The sequence below is a fragment of the Chelonoidis abingdonii genome, chromosome 17 (genome assembly GCF_003597395.2).
Source record: "Chelonoidis abingdonii isolate Lonesome George chromosome 17, CheloAbing_2.0, whole genome shotgun sequence".
Taxonomy (NCBI): domain Eukaryota; kingdom Metazoa; phylum Chordata; order Testudines; family Testudinidae; genus Chelonoidis; species Chelonoidis abingdonii.
The window spans coordinates 40,123,807-40,137,134 of NC_133785.1; the positions used below are offsets into that span (position 1 = coordinate 40,123,807).

Consider the following 13,328-nt stretch of genomic DNA (forward strand, 5'->3'; position numbering starts at 1 on the left):
GGTGAGCAATTTATGAGTTTACCCTGTATAAGCTTTATATGGGGTAAAATGGATTTATTTGGGTTTAGACCCCATTGGGAGTTGGGCATCTGAGTGTTAAAGACAGGAACACTTCTATGAGCTGCTTTCAGGTAAACCTGCAGCTTTGGGGCAAGTAATTTGTTGGAGCAGACGGGTGTGTCTGGCTCAGCAAGACAGGGCACTGGAGTCCTGAGCTGGCAGGGAAAACAGGGGCAGAAGCAGTCTGGGCACATCAGGTGGCAGCTCCCAGCAGTTTCTGTAATCCAACCCGTCACAGCTGCAAATGCTAGTTTATAAACAGGGCGTTTAAAAAAAGGCTATTAAAATTGTGCTATATTAATCAAATAATTGGCACTGCTGATGGCTGCTGTAAAAAGGACCTACTGTGATAGAAATCAGAAGTTAGGAATTGTTGAAAACTGATAAAGGAAGCAAAGGAACACAAGGAGAAATCTATAGCCAACAGAGTTAAGGACAAGAAGGAGACTTTTTAAAATATATTAGGAAAAAAAGAATCCTGACTCTGATACTGGTCCACTGCTAGATGGAAATGGTAGATTTATCAATAATGCATAAAAGCATAAGTGTTCAGTAAATATTTCTGTTCTGTATTTGGGGGAAAAACACATATGGTGACAGCACTCTCCACTCCACTAGTATCTCTGGAGGATGTTAAACAGAAGCTGCTAGAATTAGACTTTTTAAATCAGCAGGTCCAGATAACTTGCATCGAAGTGTTTTAAAAGAGCTGGCTGACGAGCTTGCTGGACAGTTAATGCTGATTTTCTGTAAGTCCTGGAGCACTGGGGAAGTTCCAGATCACTGGAAGAAAGCTAATGGTGTAACAATTTTTAAAAAGAGTAAATGGGATGACTTGGGTAATTATAGGTCTGTCAGCCTGACATCAATCCCGGGAAAGATAGTGGAGAGGCTGATACGGGACTTAATTAATGAAGTATTAAAGGAGGGTAGTAATTAATGCAAAACAACATGGGTTTATGGAAAATAGATCCTGTCAAACTAACCTGATTTTTTGATGAGATTACAAGTTTGGCAGATAAAGGTAATAGTGTTGATGTAACATACTTAGACTTCTGTACAGCGTTTGACTTGATACTGCGCAACATTTTGATTAAAAAACAGAATGATATTAAAATTAACATGACACATTAAATGGATTAAACTGGATAACTGATAGGTCTCAAAATATAACTGTAAACAGGAAATTGTCATTAAGCATGTGTTTCCAGTGGGGTCCTGAAGGGACCAGTTCTTGGCCCTATACTATTTAACATTTTTATCAAAGACCTGGAATATAAAATCAGAACTGATTAATTTTGCAGATGACGGAAAAATTGGAGGAGTGGTAAATAATGATGAGGACAAATCACCAATTCAGCACAATCTGGATTACTTGGTAAACTGGGCACAAGCAAACAATGTGTGTCTTAATATGGCTAAATATATACATCTAGGAACAAAAAATGTAGGTCACACTTACAGAAGGGGGACTCTATCCTTTGAGGCAGTGACTCTGAAAAGGATGGGGGGTCATGATGGATTCTTGCGGTGGAACATGAGCTCCCAAAGTTACACTGTGGCCAAAACAGCATAAGCAGTCCTGGGATGCATAAAGAAGGGAATGTCAAATAGGAGTTGAGGTTATTTTACCTCTCTTTTTGGCATTAGTGTGACTGGTCATGGAATACTGTGTCCAGTTCCAGTGCCCACAATTCAAGAAGAAAGTTGATAAATTGGACAGGGTTCAGAGAAGAGCCACAAGAATGATTAAAGGATTAGAACACATACCTTATAGTGGTAGACTCTAAGAACTCGATACATTTAACTTAAAGAGAAGGTTAAGGGGTGACTTGATCAATGTAGCCACTAGGTAGTAGTGTTTGACCAATGAGCTTAAGCTTGTTCAATATCTGCAGAGGTTCTTCACCTCATATTTTTGAATCAGAAATATTTAGCTTTCTTGAGAACTTCTTCTCTCAGCAGGCTAAGGGACAAATAGGGACAAAAATCAGAAAAGCTAAGGCACAAAATGAGTTCCACCTAGCAAGGGCCATAAAAGACAATAAAAGATGTTTTTAAAATATATTAGGAAAATTTGAATGAATGATTATGTCTTCTACTTGGTGGGGAAGCAGAGCCAATAAATGATCACATCAAGAAAGCTCAGGTGTTTAATACCTATTTTGCTTCACTCTTCACTTTAAAGCTTAATGGTGACCAGGTACTCAGCACAATTATATTAACAACAGGGGAAAGGAACAGAAACCAAGATAGGGACAGAACACGGTAAAGACTACATAAGTTAGATATATATTTAAGATGGCAGGGCCTGATTAAATTCATCCTAGAGTATTTAAGGAACTACTGAAGCAATCTTGGAAACGTTAGGAAGTCACGTTGAGAACTTATGGAGGGTGGGTGAGGTCCCAGAGGACTAGAGAAAGGAAAACACAGCACCTGTCTTTGAGAAGGAGGACAAAGGAGCATAGACCAGTCAGACTAACTTTGATACCTGGAAAGATAGTGGAACAAATAATTAAGCAGTCAGTTTGTAAGCACCTAAAGCATACAAAGGTTATAAGAAATAGCCAACATGAATTTGTCAAGAAGAAATAATGCCAAACCAACCTAATTTCCTTCTTGAACAGGGTTACTGGCCTAGCGGGGGACACAGCAGCAATGATATACCTTGATTTTACCCAGTATTTTGACACAGTCCTGCATGATATTGTCATGAGCAAACCAGGGAAATTTGATCTAGATTAAATTACTATAAGGTGGGTGCATAACTGGTTGAAAACTCATACTCCTGTAAGAGTAGCTATCAATGGCTTACTGTCAAAGTGAGAACGCATATCCTGTGGAGTCCCACAGCGGTCTGATACTATTTTCATTAATGACTTGGATAATGGAGTGGAGAGTATGCTTATAACATTTGAAGATGACATCCAACTGGGAGGGGTTGCAAGAACTTTGGAGAACAGGGTTAGAATTCAAAAAAATCTTGAAAATTAGAGAATTGGTCTGAAATCAACAAGATGAAATTCAGTAAAGACAAGTGCAAAGCACTACACATAGGAAGAAATAACTACAAAATGGGGAATAATTGACTAGGTGGTAGTACTGCTGAAGAGGATCTGGTGGTGATAGTGGATCACAAACTGAATAATTCAACCATGTGATGCAGTTGTGAAAAAGGCTGATACTCTGGGGTATATTAACAAGAATATCATATATAAATATGGGAGACAGTTATCCCACTCTACGCGGCACTAGTGAGGCCTCAGCTGGAGGAGTAAATACTGTATCTAGTTGTAGGTGCCATGCTGTAGGAAAGATGTGGATATATTTGAGAGAGCCCAGAAAGGAGCAACAAAAATCATAAAATGTTTAGAAAACCTGACCTATGAGGAATAGTTAAAAAACTGGATGTTTAGTCTGGAGAAAAGATGACAGAGGGGGGACCTGATAATCTTCAAATATGTTAAGAGCTGTTATAAAGCAGACAGTGTTCATTTGGTCCTTCATGTCCACTGAAGGTCGGACAAGAAGTAATGGGGTTTGTGACCCTACACCCCATATTAGTCAGTCAGAGAGCTATGCTTATGGTATGAATATGGCACAACTAAGATGGATCATGTGAGGTATCTTTGGAAAGGTTATGATTTACTGGATGTGACTGTCCAGTTTGTATGCATGTATCATTTCTGTATCTGAAGTTAAAAAATATTGACTATGTAATAATTACAACTATGTTTTCACCTGGGGAATGCCCACCAGACAGTATGCAAACAGCCTGGATGGGCCATTAGGAAGGACAACAGGACTTTGAAGACGCTAATCTCCCTCTTTACTGAGAAGTTTCCTGGGATGCTGCTTTAACACTGCAGGGTCAGGTGATATGTCACCTGGTACTGGACATCATTTTGGACTTCTGGTATTTTTCTACTGGAAGGGGGTGGGGGACAAACTAGGGAACAAAGAATTCCCGCCATACGTAAATCCTATTTAAGGCTGGGGAGGGAGTTCATCTTGGTTCTTCTCCACTGCCTCCCCGCCCAAGAAGGAAGACTGCTGAAAACACCTGAAGAAACAAAGGAACTAAGCTGGAGGCAAGGCCTGAGCCCAGGCGAGAAAGGTCAGCCTGTGAAACAAATACCTGGAGATTCAAGCTGCAAGCAGTGCAGTTTACCTTCAGGAAACTCTGCAACCTGCACAAAACAACACTTAGGGTAAGAATTTGCTAATATTAACCAGTTAATTTAGTGTAATAAGCTTAGTTTGCGTGTTTTGTTTTAGTTGTTCAGCGATCTGCTTTGTTCTGTTTGCTATCCTTCATAATCACTTAAAATCTACCTTTTATAGTTAATAAACTTATTTTTTGTTTATTCTAAAACCCAGTTTGTGCAATTCAGGATGGGGGGGGAGTAGCTGTGCATATCTTCCTCCACACTGAGGGAGGGAGCGAATTTCATGAGCTTACACTGTATAGACCATATAATTTTGAGCTTACACTCTGGAAGGTGTGTGCACTCTGTGCTGGGCAGTTCTCCAAGCTGAGTCTTCCCACACAGACTCTGTGCGATTCTATGGCAGGGTGAGTCCCTACCTGTGTGTATGTGCGTGCAGCAGGACAGGATGAGGGAGCCCAGGCTGGTGGAACAGGCAGGCTCAGTGGGACCCCAATATATCAGGTGGCATCCCGGAGGGGGTCCAACCCATCACAAGGTTAATTTACAGCAAGGGAGATTTAGGTTAGATATTGGGAAAACCCTTCTAACTATAAGGGTAGTTAAACCCAGAATATGTTGTGGAATCCCCGTCACTGGAGATTTTTTGAACAAGTTAGACACACACCTGTCATGGATGGTCTAGGTTTACTTGGTCCTGCCTCTGTGCAGGGGGCTGTGCTTGATGACCTCTCAAGGTAATGAGGGCCTGAGGGCCTAGCTGAGCATTTTAGGTATGCTGGCAGAGCAAGAGCCAGATCTTAGAGAGGTTATCATGGAAACAGTAGTAAGATCTGGGCACAGCGTAGAGCAGGGGTTCTCAATCTTTCTTTCTGAGCGCCCTCCCCTCCCGCCCCCAACATGCTATAAAAACTCCACAGCCACCTGTGCCACAATAACTGGTTTTCTGCATACACAAGCCTGGGCTGGCGTTAGGGGGTAGCAAGCCAGGCAATTGCCTGGGCCCCCCCATGAAGCTACATTGCTCAGGCTTCAGCTCCGAGTGGCGGTGTTCAGGGCTCCAGGCTTCAGCCCCATGTGGTGGGGCTTCAGCTTTCTGCCCTGGGCCCAGCAAGTCTAATGCTGCCTCGCTTGGTGGCCCCCTTGAAACATGCTCGCTGCCCCCCAGAGGTCCCCAGACTCCTGGTTGAGAGCCATTGGCTTTGAGTATTGGTGTATACAGATGGCTGAGTCAGGGATGACAATCTGTGGCCCTGAGTGACAGAAAGGACGGTGATGTTAGCAGAGAGAGAAGACAAGAAGTTCAGTCTTGGCCAAAGGAAAGAGAAAATGGGGTCATTGGAGGAGAAGAGCGAGTGAGAAACCTAATGAAAAGCACGAGGAAGACAGAGTTTTGGGGGACAAGCGGAAAAATGAAGTCACAGCAAAATCTTGCTGACCTTTTCTTTGTAATAGCTGGTTACATCTTGTGTGGAGAGGCAGAAGACACAGGAGCAAAGTATGATTTCAGGAAGGCATCAGAGGTTAGGAATGAGTGTGGGAATGTGGGTTTGAAAGTCAGTGAGAGAGGACAAGGGCTTCTGTTTGACCAGGAGGAAAGAGGGAAGTATGCATGTTAATGAGTCTCTCTCCAGAAGCATTCAGTGGCACAGGAGCAAGATAAATCAGATGTTGGGAGTAAGTACTCTTCACTGCTTTGCAAGAGACCTAGATTTGATTACTGATCTTAGTCTCTGACTCTTGCTGAGATGGGCTGGCAGTGCTGTAGAGGTAGCTAAAGGCTCCTGAGTGGAAGAGAGTGAGAGTCATTCCTGTGGTTTAGTAAGTAGCTGAGAGCTGAAGTGAGGTGCTTGAGACAGTTCTACTTCAGAGTGATGAAGATATGGTAAAGAGAAAAGCATAGAGCAGGCAAAGGGATCGTGGGAAAATAACCATAATTATGGCTAGACAAATCAACTTCATTTCAGCTTAAAGGTAACTGGAATAAAAAGTCATTTTCTAATGAGCTCCACATGCAGGTGGTTCATTTTACATTTTTTTAGCCTGTTTTGTTACGGAAATTAACTAGATCCCCACACTACTCCCAGGTTAGCTTATCAGAATCTTTCCTTTCCTTTATGAACTGCAAACAAAAAGAGAAGTCAATCTTCTGAGTGTGCACTGAGATTGCACAAACACGCTGGTGCGTAATAGCTTATCAATCATATAATCAAGGTCATAATGCACAGTTAGCCTTTACTGATAGTTGCTGAGGAGCCCTGTGTACTATACGACAAACTTCAAAGGCTTCTGTGGTATTACAGTCATTTTATGACGTGAACCACAGCAGATGAGTAACACAGAGCACTATGAAGGCAGACCTTACACAAATACTGTAGAGAAAAGGACAATATAGGAAGCTCTGATTTCTAAAAATCACATTTAACAAGCTAACCCAGAAACAAAAGCAGCAAAATTGTCTATCAGCCCAAAAGGTGGGAACAACTCTCTAAGCTGTGTCTACCCTAGGACCTCTTCCACAGTAATGCGAAGCAGGGACCATGAACATCATGAAAGCTACAGTTTGTCCTTGGGAAAATGAACAAATCTTTTGGTGTCTTTTCCTACACCCTCAGAGTGAGCGCCTCAGATTACTTGACAGGCTAACGAGAAAGAGAACGACAACTGTTCCCGTGAGAGAGAGGAAGATGCTAAGAAGTCAACTTTCTTGCCTCCCCAGTCCTAGATGGGTGGGGCTGCTCTCCTAATATAAAATACCTGCATTCGTTACCTTCTCTTTATCCCTCGGCAGTATGAAGAAAACAGACTAACTAGCAAAAGCTTTACATCGCAGCCCCTCTGAAGTGATGAAATGACCCTCCCTAATCGATCTAGAGTTATGATTTATTGACAGATTGTTTTAGGGAAGTGCACAATGAACTCTGGGTTGAAATAATCAATCATGATAAAATAGCTATTTGCATACAGACACGCAATGGGAAAAAGTAATGGCTGACGGACGTGGTGCATTAATTAGTGTTTAACACTGGAGGCACCTGAGAATAATGTTCCACACTTACCAGTCCCCAAAGGGCTCCTTCTGTTGTGGCAACAATGGTAGCGGCTCTAGGAGTGTTGTACATCAACGCCAGTTCCCCAAAACTGCCGTGATTGTCGTAACGGCCGACACAACGAGGCTGGCTGTCTCGTGTTACAAAGATATCATACAATCCCCTGGGGAAAAGGAAAAAATACTGTTCATTAGACCAAATTACAGCACTGCTAATAAAACAGTGCTTTCAACAGTTGGCTCAAATACAAATTATGTAAACTTTTTCCTATCTCTGATCTGTGTACAAAGAGCACATGCTCTGCTCAGTTTGCCATTATCTGATTGTAGGTTATATCTATGTAAGATGCCTTCAAAGCACCTCCCCCTTCACAATGCATTTTAACTCCTTGAAGCTTCCCTTTGACAGTCTTGATCAGGGCTCCCTGCTTTCTTCTGAAATTATTACTTGGGCTTCCTGACTTTGCTATTGTAGAACTGATTAATAAAATTGTTCTTCATTGTTCACTTTATTAAAGTAACTTTTCATAAGTAAAGTTTTATGAATGAAACAACATTCATTCATAAAATCAGTTACCCCAATAACTGGCTAATTGACAATTGAGATGTTTGTTAAGAGCCATAGCTGTTCAGCCAGTTGCCCTTGTAAGTTTCGCTATCAATCCACTCCTGCTTAAATCACTGAGACTTGCACTGTTTCAGTATTGTAACTTCTGTTCACTGTTTGCCATTCACTACACTTGTCTACTTCTGTTCACTGTTTGCCATATTGTAAATTCAAACTCCATTTTACAAATGCTTACTCCATTTTGTAAGCTTGCTGCAACCTTCATTTTTGCAAAACCCTGCTGTAATCTTATTAGTTGAGATGTGTGAATAAGGTATGTATGGATGATGGAATCAACCTCCAGCACCAGCCTGTCCTGATGAAATAGAGTTCAAACACCAAGGGCTGAAGATGCAGACAACAACCCTAACAAAGTAAGAAGAGTCCACCCTAAAAAGAAAAGAACAAAGGTAAAACAGAAGGAAGATCAAAGCCAGGTCCGAGTCTGAAAGTTATGTCTGCAATTGACGGGTGATCAATCACACTGAACCCAGAGGCAGCATGACACAGCAAGACCTATAGACTCCGGATTCAAACTAAAGCCTACGAAAAGGATGGGTGAGATGGAAGACTTTGGAGGCTAATGTTCTGCTGCCACGATGGGAGTGCAGACCCAGCCGTTCCTTGTGCTCGGATTTCCAGGCCAGTTAGTTGCCACAAGCTATGAACCCAAGCTGCGAACCCAAGCCGCGAACCCAGGCTATGTTCAGGACTGGTAACTATACAGCAGTTGCAGAACATCTGATGGATATGTGTGTGGATATGTGTATGTACACAGGTATTAGATATTCGTCATAAATCAAATTGTGTGTTATCATAATAAATGTGGCATCTTTGTCTTGCCCCCTAAAATGATCCTGTGTAGTTTTGTCTGCATAACACTATGCCTAGCAGATGTCACTGGGTTTAAGAGCTTTTTCAGTTAGGCTAACTGCTGCTAATTCTGATGTTTGAGGTGCCTGGCTCTTTAAAAGACATTTGGTCAAACTATATTTGGGAGTGGGGGAAAGAAGGGGCATGAATGTATCTCCCTCAGTTAAGCTGAGAAGATGCACCAAGAGGGCTTTTGCTGCATTGGACGGGGATTCCAAGTACTAGGGCAGTCCAAATGAGTTTCTCTGGTTATTCCATTTACAATAAGAGAATCACAGAAATGTAGAGCTGGAAAAGATCTTAAGAAGTTGTCATGGTTTTCAGAGGTGTAATCCAGACCAGTGAGGGATTTCTCACCTCTTACCCTGTAACCTCGAGTGGCTCACAATGACTTGCTACTGGGACACTCACAGCAACAAATATGCAGGTCACACCCTGAATGCCTGTGTGCTATGCAACCAGCCCTGGGTCAGCAACTTTGACCCCAGCAGCCTATCTACAGACCCCCAACCCCACTCTGACTTCCACAAGCCTTGATTACAATTAGCAAGGTGACCCCAACACGCTCCCCATCCTGAATTTTCCCCAAACCCTGTGCTCTGCAATCACCAGCCTTCTCCTGGACAATTCAGAGAAATAATAAGGTTTATCTGTTCCTTTAAAGAGACAAAAGCACATTACAGCTTATTAACTTAACTGGAGTATATAAACTCTTCCCTGCAAACGCAGCACTGAGTTGGTTTATAGTAAAAATAAAACAAATGTATTAACAATAGGACAAAGTTATGTGCTGCAAAGTAAAAGGAATACAGTTAGAAACTGCTACAGGCAAATAAAAGTGAAAATGCATCTAAACGTCTAAAACTTTATCTAGGAAGCTACAGGCTTTGTTCAAGATGATGGTTTCTCTTACCAGTCTCCCTAGCCATGGCTGACTCTCCCTCAGTCAGAACCTTCCACAGAAGTACAAGATGTTGGCTTCCCTCGTTTTCATAAGTGAAAGATCTTTGCCTTTGCAGGTTTCTCATCTATAGCCAGTTTCCAAAGACTTCATCCCCTCCTGGGTTGAAGGATCCATCTTTCTCAGCTGCAAGAGCTCTAGCCTCTTGTGCCTGTCTAGTGATGGATAACTTAGGGATGTTCTCTGCCCTCCCTGTATAGTCTAATAAACCTTTGAAAAGCATCTCTCTCAAAGTTCACAGACCCTGCTGTTCCTCCCTTCCTGTGGGCTTCTCATTCCCATCTGATTTCTATGTAAATGGGGTTTCCATTGTTTTAGTCACACCTTGCTTAATTTCTTTGGAGACAGGGAGATAGCTATAACGTTCCCTCCTGTCTGGGAGAGACCTGTTTCTCCCTTTGTTTGGGTCACAGATTGTAAAGCATAATATTAAGGAGTATTCATAATTCCCTATGTAGTGTTAATAAATACAATTCACAACTATACTGATCACCAGTGTGTGTCATAGGCTTTCACAGAAGACCTCGCTCAACACACTTATCATACAGTAATATTGTATGCAATCAGTAGATTCAATTTCTGATCACTTAAGCTTCAGCCTCCACCTTATCTTTATAGATGGACAAAAATCTGTAATGTATTCTTTGAAAAGTAAAACACAGCCAAGCTTCTCTCTCTTCCTGGGTATAGATGCCATGCTGTCTCCTCCCCCAGTTGTTAGCTTGCTAGTTTAGGTTACCTAATATGTAAATAGACCTTCATTCTCTCTGCCTGATGACCAGACTGGTCAGAGAAGCAAACATTTCTTTGTCTAGGGCAGACTGTTTACTAATTTGCACTGACATTCCTGATTTAAACACATTTTAGTCATAGTTCTAGCATATATCCATAATGTTTAATACACATCACGTACATATATCATGCAAGAATATTGAGTTGGGGTACACTGAATTTGTCAGGCCAGCTGAAACTCATTACATGATACCCAGGAGCCCTCTACCCTTTGGCCCTGGGATGCTCTTAGGGTCACACCTCCCCCTTTATAATGCTGCAGGAGGGTTAGCCACTGGCTGACCCAGAGGCAGAAGGTTAGAGCCCTCTTTCCTGGACAATGCATCTGCCACCGCATTTTCCTTCCCTGCGGAAGAAACCTGTTTTCTCACCTTTGTCTGTTTACAGTCTCCAGGACATAATATCAGAGTATCCATAATTTCATATACAGAGTTGTTACAAAAACATTTCAGTGACATTAATGACCAGTGTGTTATTAGATTTCAAATGATATATTTATTACCTGTCACCTTTTAAAGAAATAACATGACACAGTGTGTATGTCAGGCCTGACAAGAGTTTCTAACACAGTAGTGAACCTCAAATGGGCCTCTGATACAGAGGTCATCTACTCCATCCCGCTGTACTGAGGCGGGACCAAGTATACCTAGAGTCCCATATTCATTAGCAGACTCTGCACTGCCACCAAGCCAACCAACTGTCAGGGATGGTCGATGGCAGTACCTCTGCATCATACCGACCTTAATGAAAAGACAAAGATTTCCTACATTTAATGTTATAAGGGAATGTCTGAGCAGGAATGATGCATCTGAGGAATACCCTAATAGAGTCATTCCTTGGAACACACATTAGTCAAGGAGAATTTATGAAAGATGCAATCTCTAGAGGAAAAACAGCCAATTAATCTGTTCATGAAAGAGAACCCCAGAAAAACCACCACATCAAGCTTTTATACAGACTTAATGTTGGGTGCAAAGCTATAATCTTCAACAGCAAACTCGAGAGAATATTATTTACCTCCCATGAGGTGTCAACTGCCACCTAGAAATAAGAGAATTGTCAGAAATAGCAGCAAGTGGAACTCTAATAAATACATTTAGGAACAAATACAGTCTAGTAACTTAAGTCCTAGCTGGCAGCATCAGTCAAGCAGCAGTTAGGAGTGACGACTGCATACCCTGGCATTGGATATGAGTTATCTTTGAACTACGCTATTTCTCAAACAAGCACTGGGTGCAGCTCTGTGCCAACAACACTTGCAGATAACTCCACCATATTGATGCTTCCTGCACAGACACCTCAACTCAGGCCTGGGCTACACTAGTGGGGGGAGGGGGTTCCAACTAAGATACACAACTTCAGCTACGCTATTTGCGCAGCTGAAGTCGAAGTATCTTAGCTCGACTTACTTGGCCGTCCTCACGGCGGTGAGTCACCTGCCGCGGCACCCCTGTCGACTCCGCTTACTCCTCCTGCCAAGGTGGAGTATGAGCGTCGATTAGCAGATCGATCTATTGTGTCCAGACGAGACATGATAAATCGATCCCTGATACATCGAATGCTACCTGCCGATCCGGCGGGTAATATAGATATACCCTCAGAAACTATAGTGTATCGGGTGTGGGAAAGCTTTGCAACAAACTCACAAGTTGGCATTCCTGCCTCAAAGCCTTTCAGACTGAAAGATTAAATTTAATTTGCTGGGTCAATTCCAGCTATGTCTGAGTCAGGCTTGTGAACATTTCAGGAGACACCCCAAAGCAATCCAAGAGTTACCAGTCTCAGCTGAGGCCTCAGCTGAAGCACTCTCCCTTTCATCCAGAAAGCTAAGGTTGAAGACAGAAGAACAGGGAAATAGCCTACTATGTCTACAAAGGACTTTGACTCTTGGAACCATACTACTTAATTACATATAGAATACAGACAAGAGAAAACAATTTCAATAAGCTAACAGAAGGCCACTCTAGCAGTGAACAGTGAACTACCAATGCCACATGCAGGTAACAGAGACACTATGAACAATAAGCCTATTAAAGGAAGCCTAAGGGCATCAACAGAGGATAGGCGTAAGGACTCCCAAAAGAAAGCAAACATCGATATTGATAAGAGCAATAGTCAGATGGGTGATACAGTTAGTGCAAGGACTATACCTAATCCAGCTAGGAAATTGGGCAAGGTCAAACAACAAATGTTTGTACACTAATGCAAGGGTCTGGGCAATAAAATGGAGGCGCTAGAACTGCCAGTATACGACATGAAACTGAATATTATAGTGATAGCAGCAATCAGATGAATAGCAGCTCCATAGCAGGGGAGGATGCAGCCTGAAACCCACTTAAGTTTCTGGGTAGACACTGATGTTCACTTGGCTATGTCTGCAATAGATACAAATAGTTTGACAGACTCTAAAAGGTTTAGTTCTGTCCAAATAATGTGCTAATGCTCGCCTAATATCCAACGTGTGATGGGCAGCATCCTCTCTAGTCTGATGGGGTTTAGTGTGGAGAACTAGCAGATTAATAGCCTGACTGATATGGAAGTTGAAGATGACTTTGGGTAGGAACCCAGATATGGTTGGAGGGATACTTTATCTTTGAAGAAGATAGAGTGAAAGACAGGATTAACCATCAAATCACCTAGCTCACCAAGTCTTTAAGCATAGTTAACTGTACCACTAGAAAGGCAGTTTCCATGGAAAAGTTTAAACCCATACAATTATTATTATTAAGGTTACAAGAGCAAACTATCCCAATGCGCAGGAAAGATAAGAAGTACAGTAACAAAGCACCCTGGCTTAACCAGCAGATCTTCAAT

At 42.1% G+C, this 13,328-nt stretch overlaps 1 protein-coding gene across 1 annotated transcript in view; it reads right to left on the reverse strand.

Moving 5' to 3' along the window:
• Positions 1-13,328, reverse strand: part of PRKAR2A (protein kinase cAMP-dependent type II regulatory subunit alpha) — a 142,042-nt gene that overhangs the window by 13,234 nt on the left and 115,480 nt on the right. Inside the window, exon 6 of the mRNA XM_032781796.2 lies at positions 7,292-7,445. Within this exon, the coding sequence (XP_032637687.1) occupies positions 7,292-7,445 (154 nt within the window). The remainder of the gene's footprint in view (positions 1-7,291; positions 7,446-13,328) is intronic.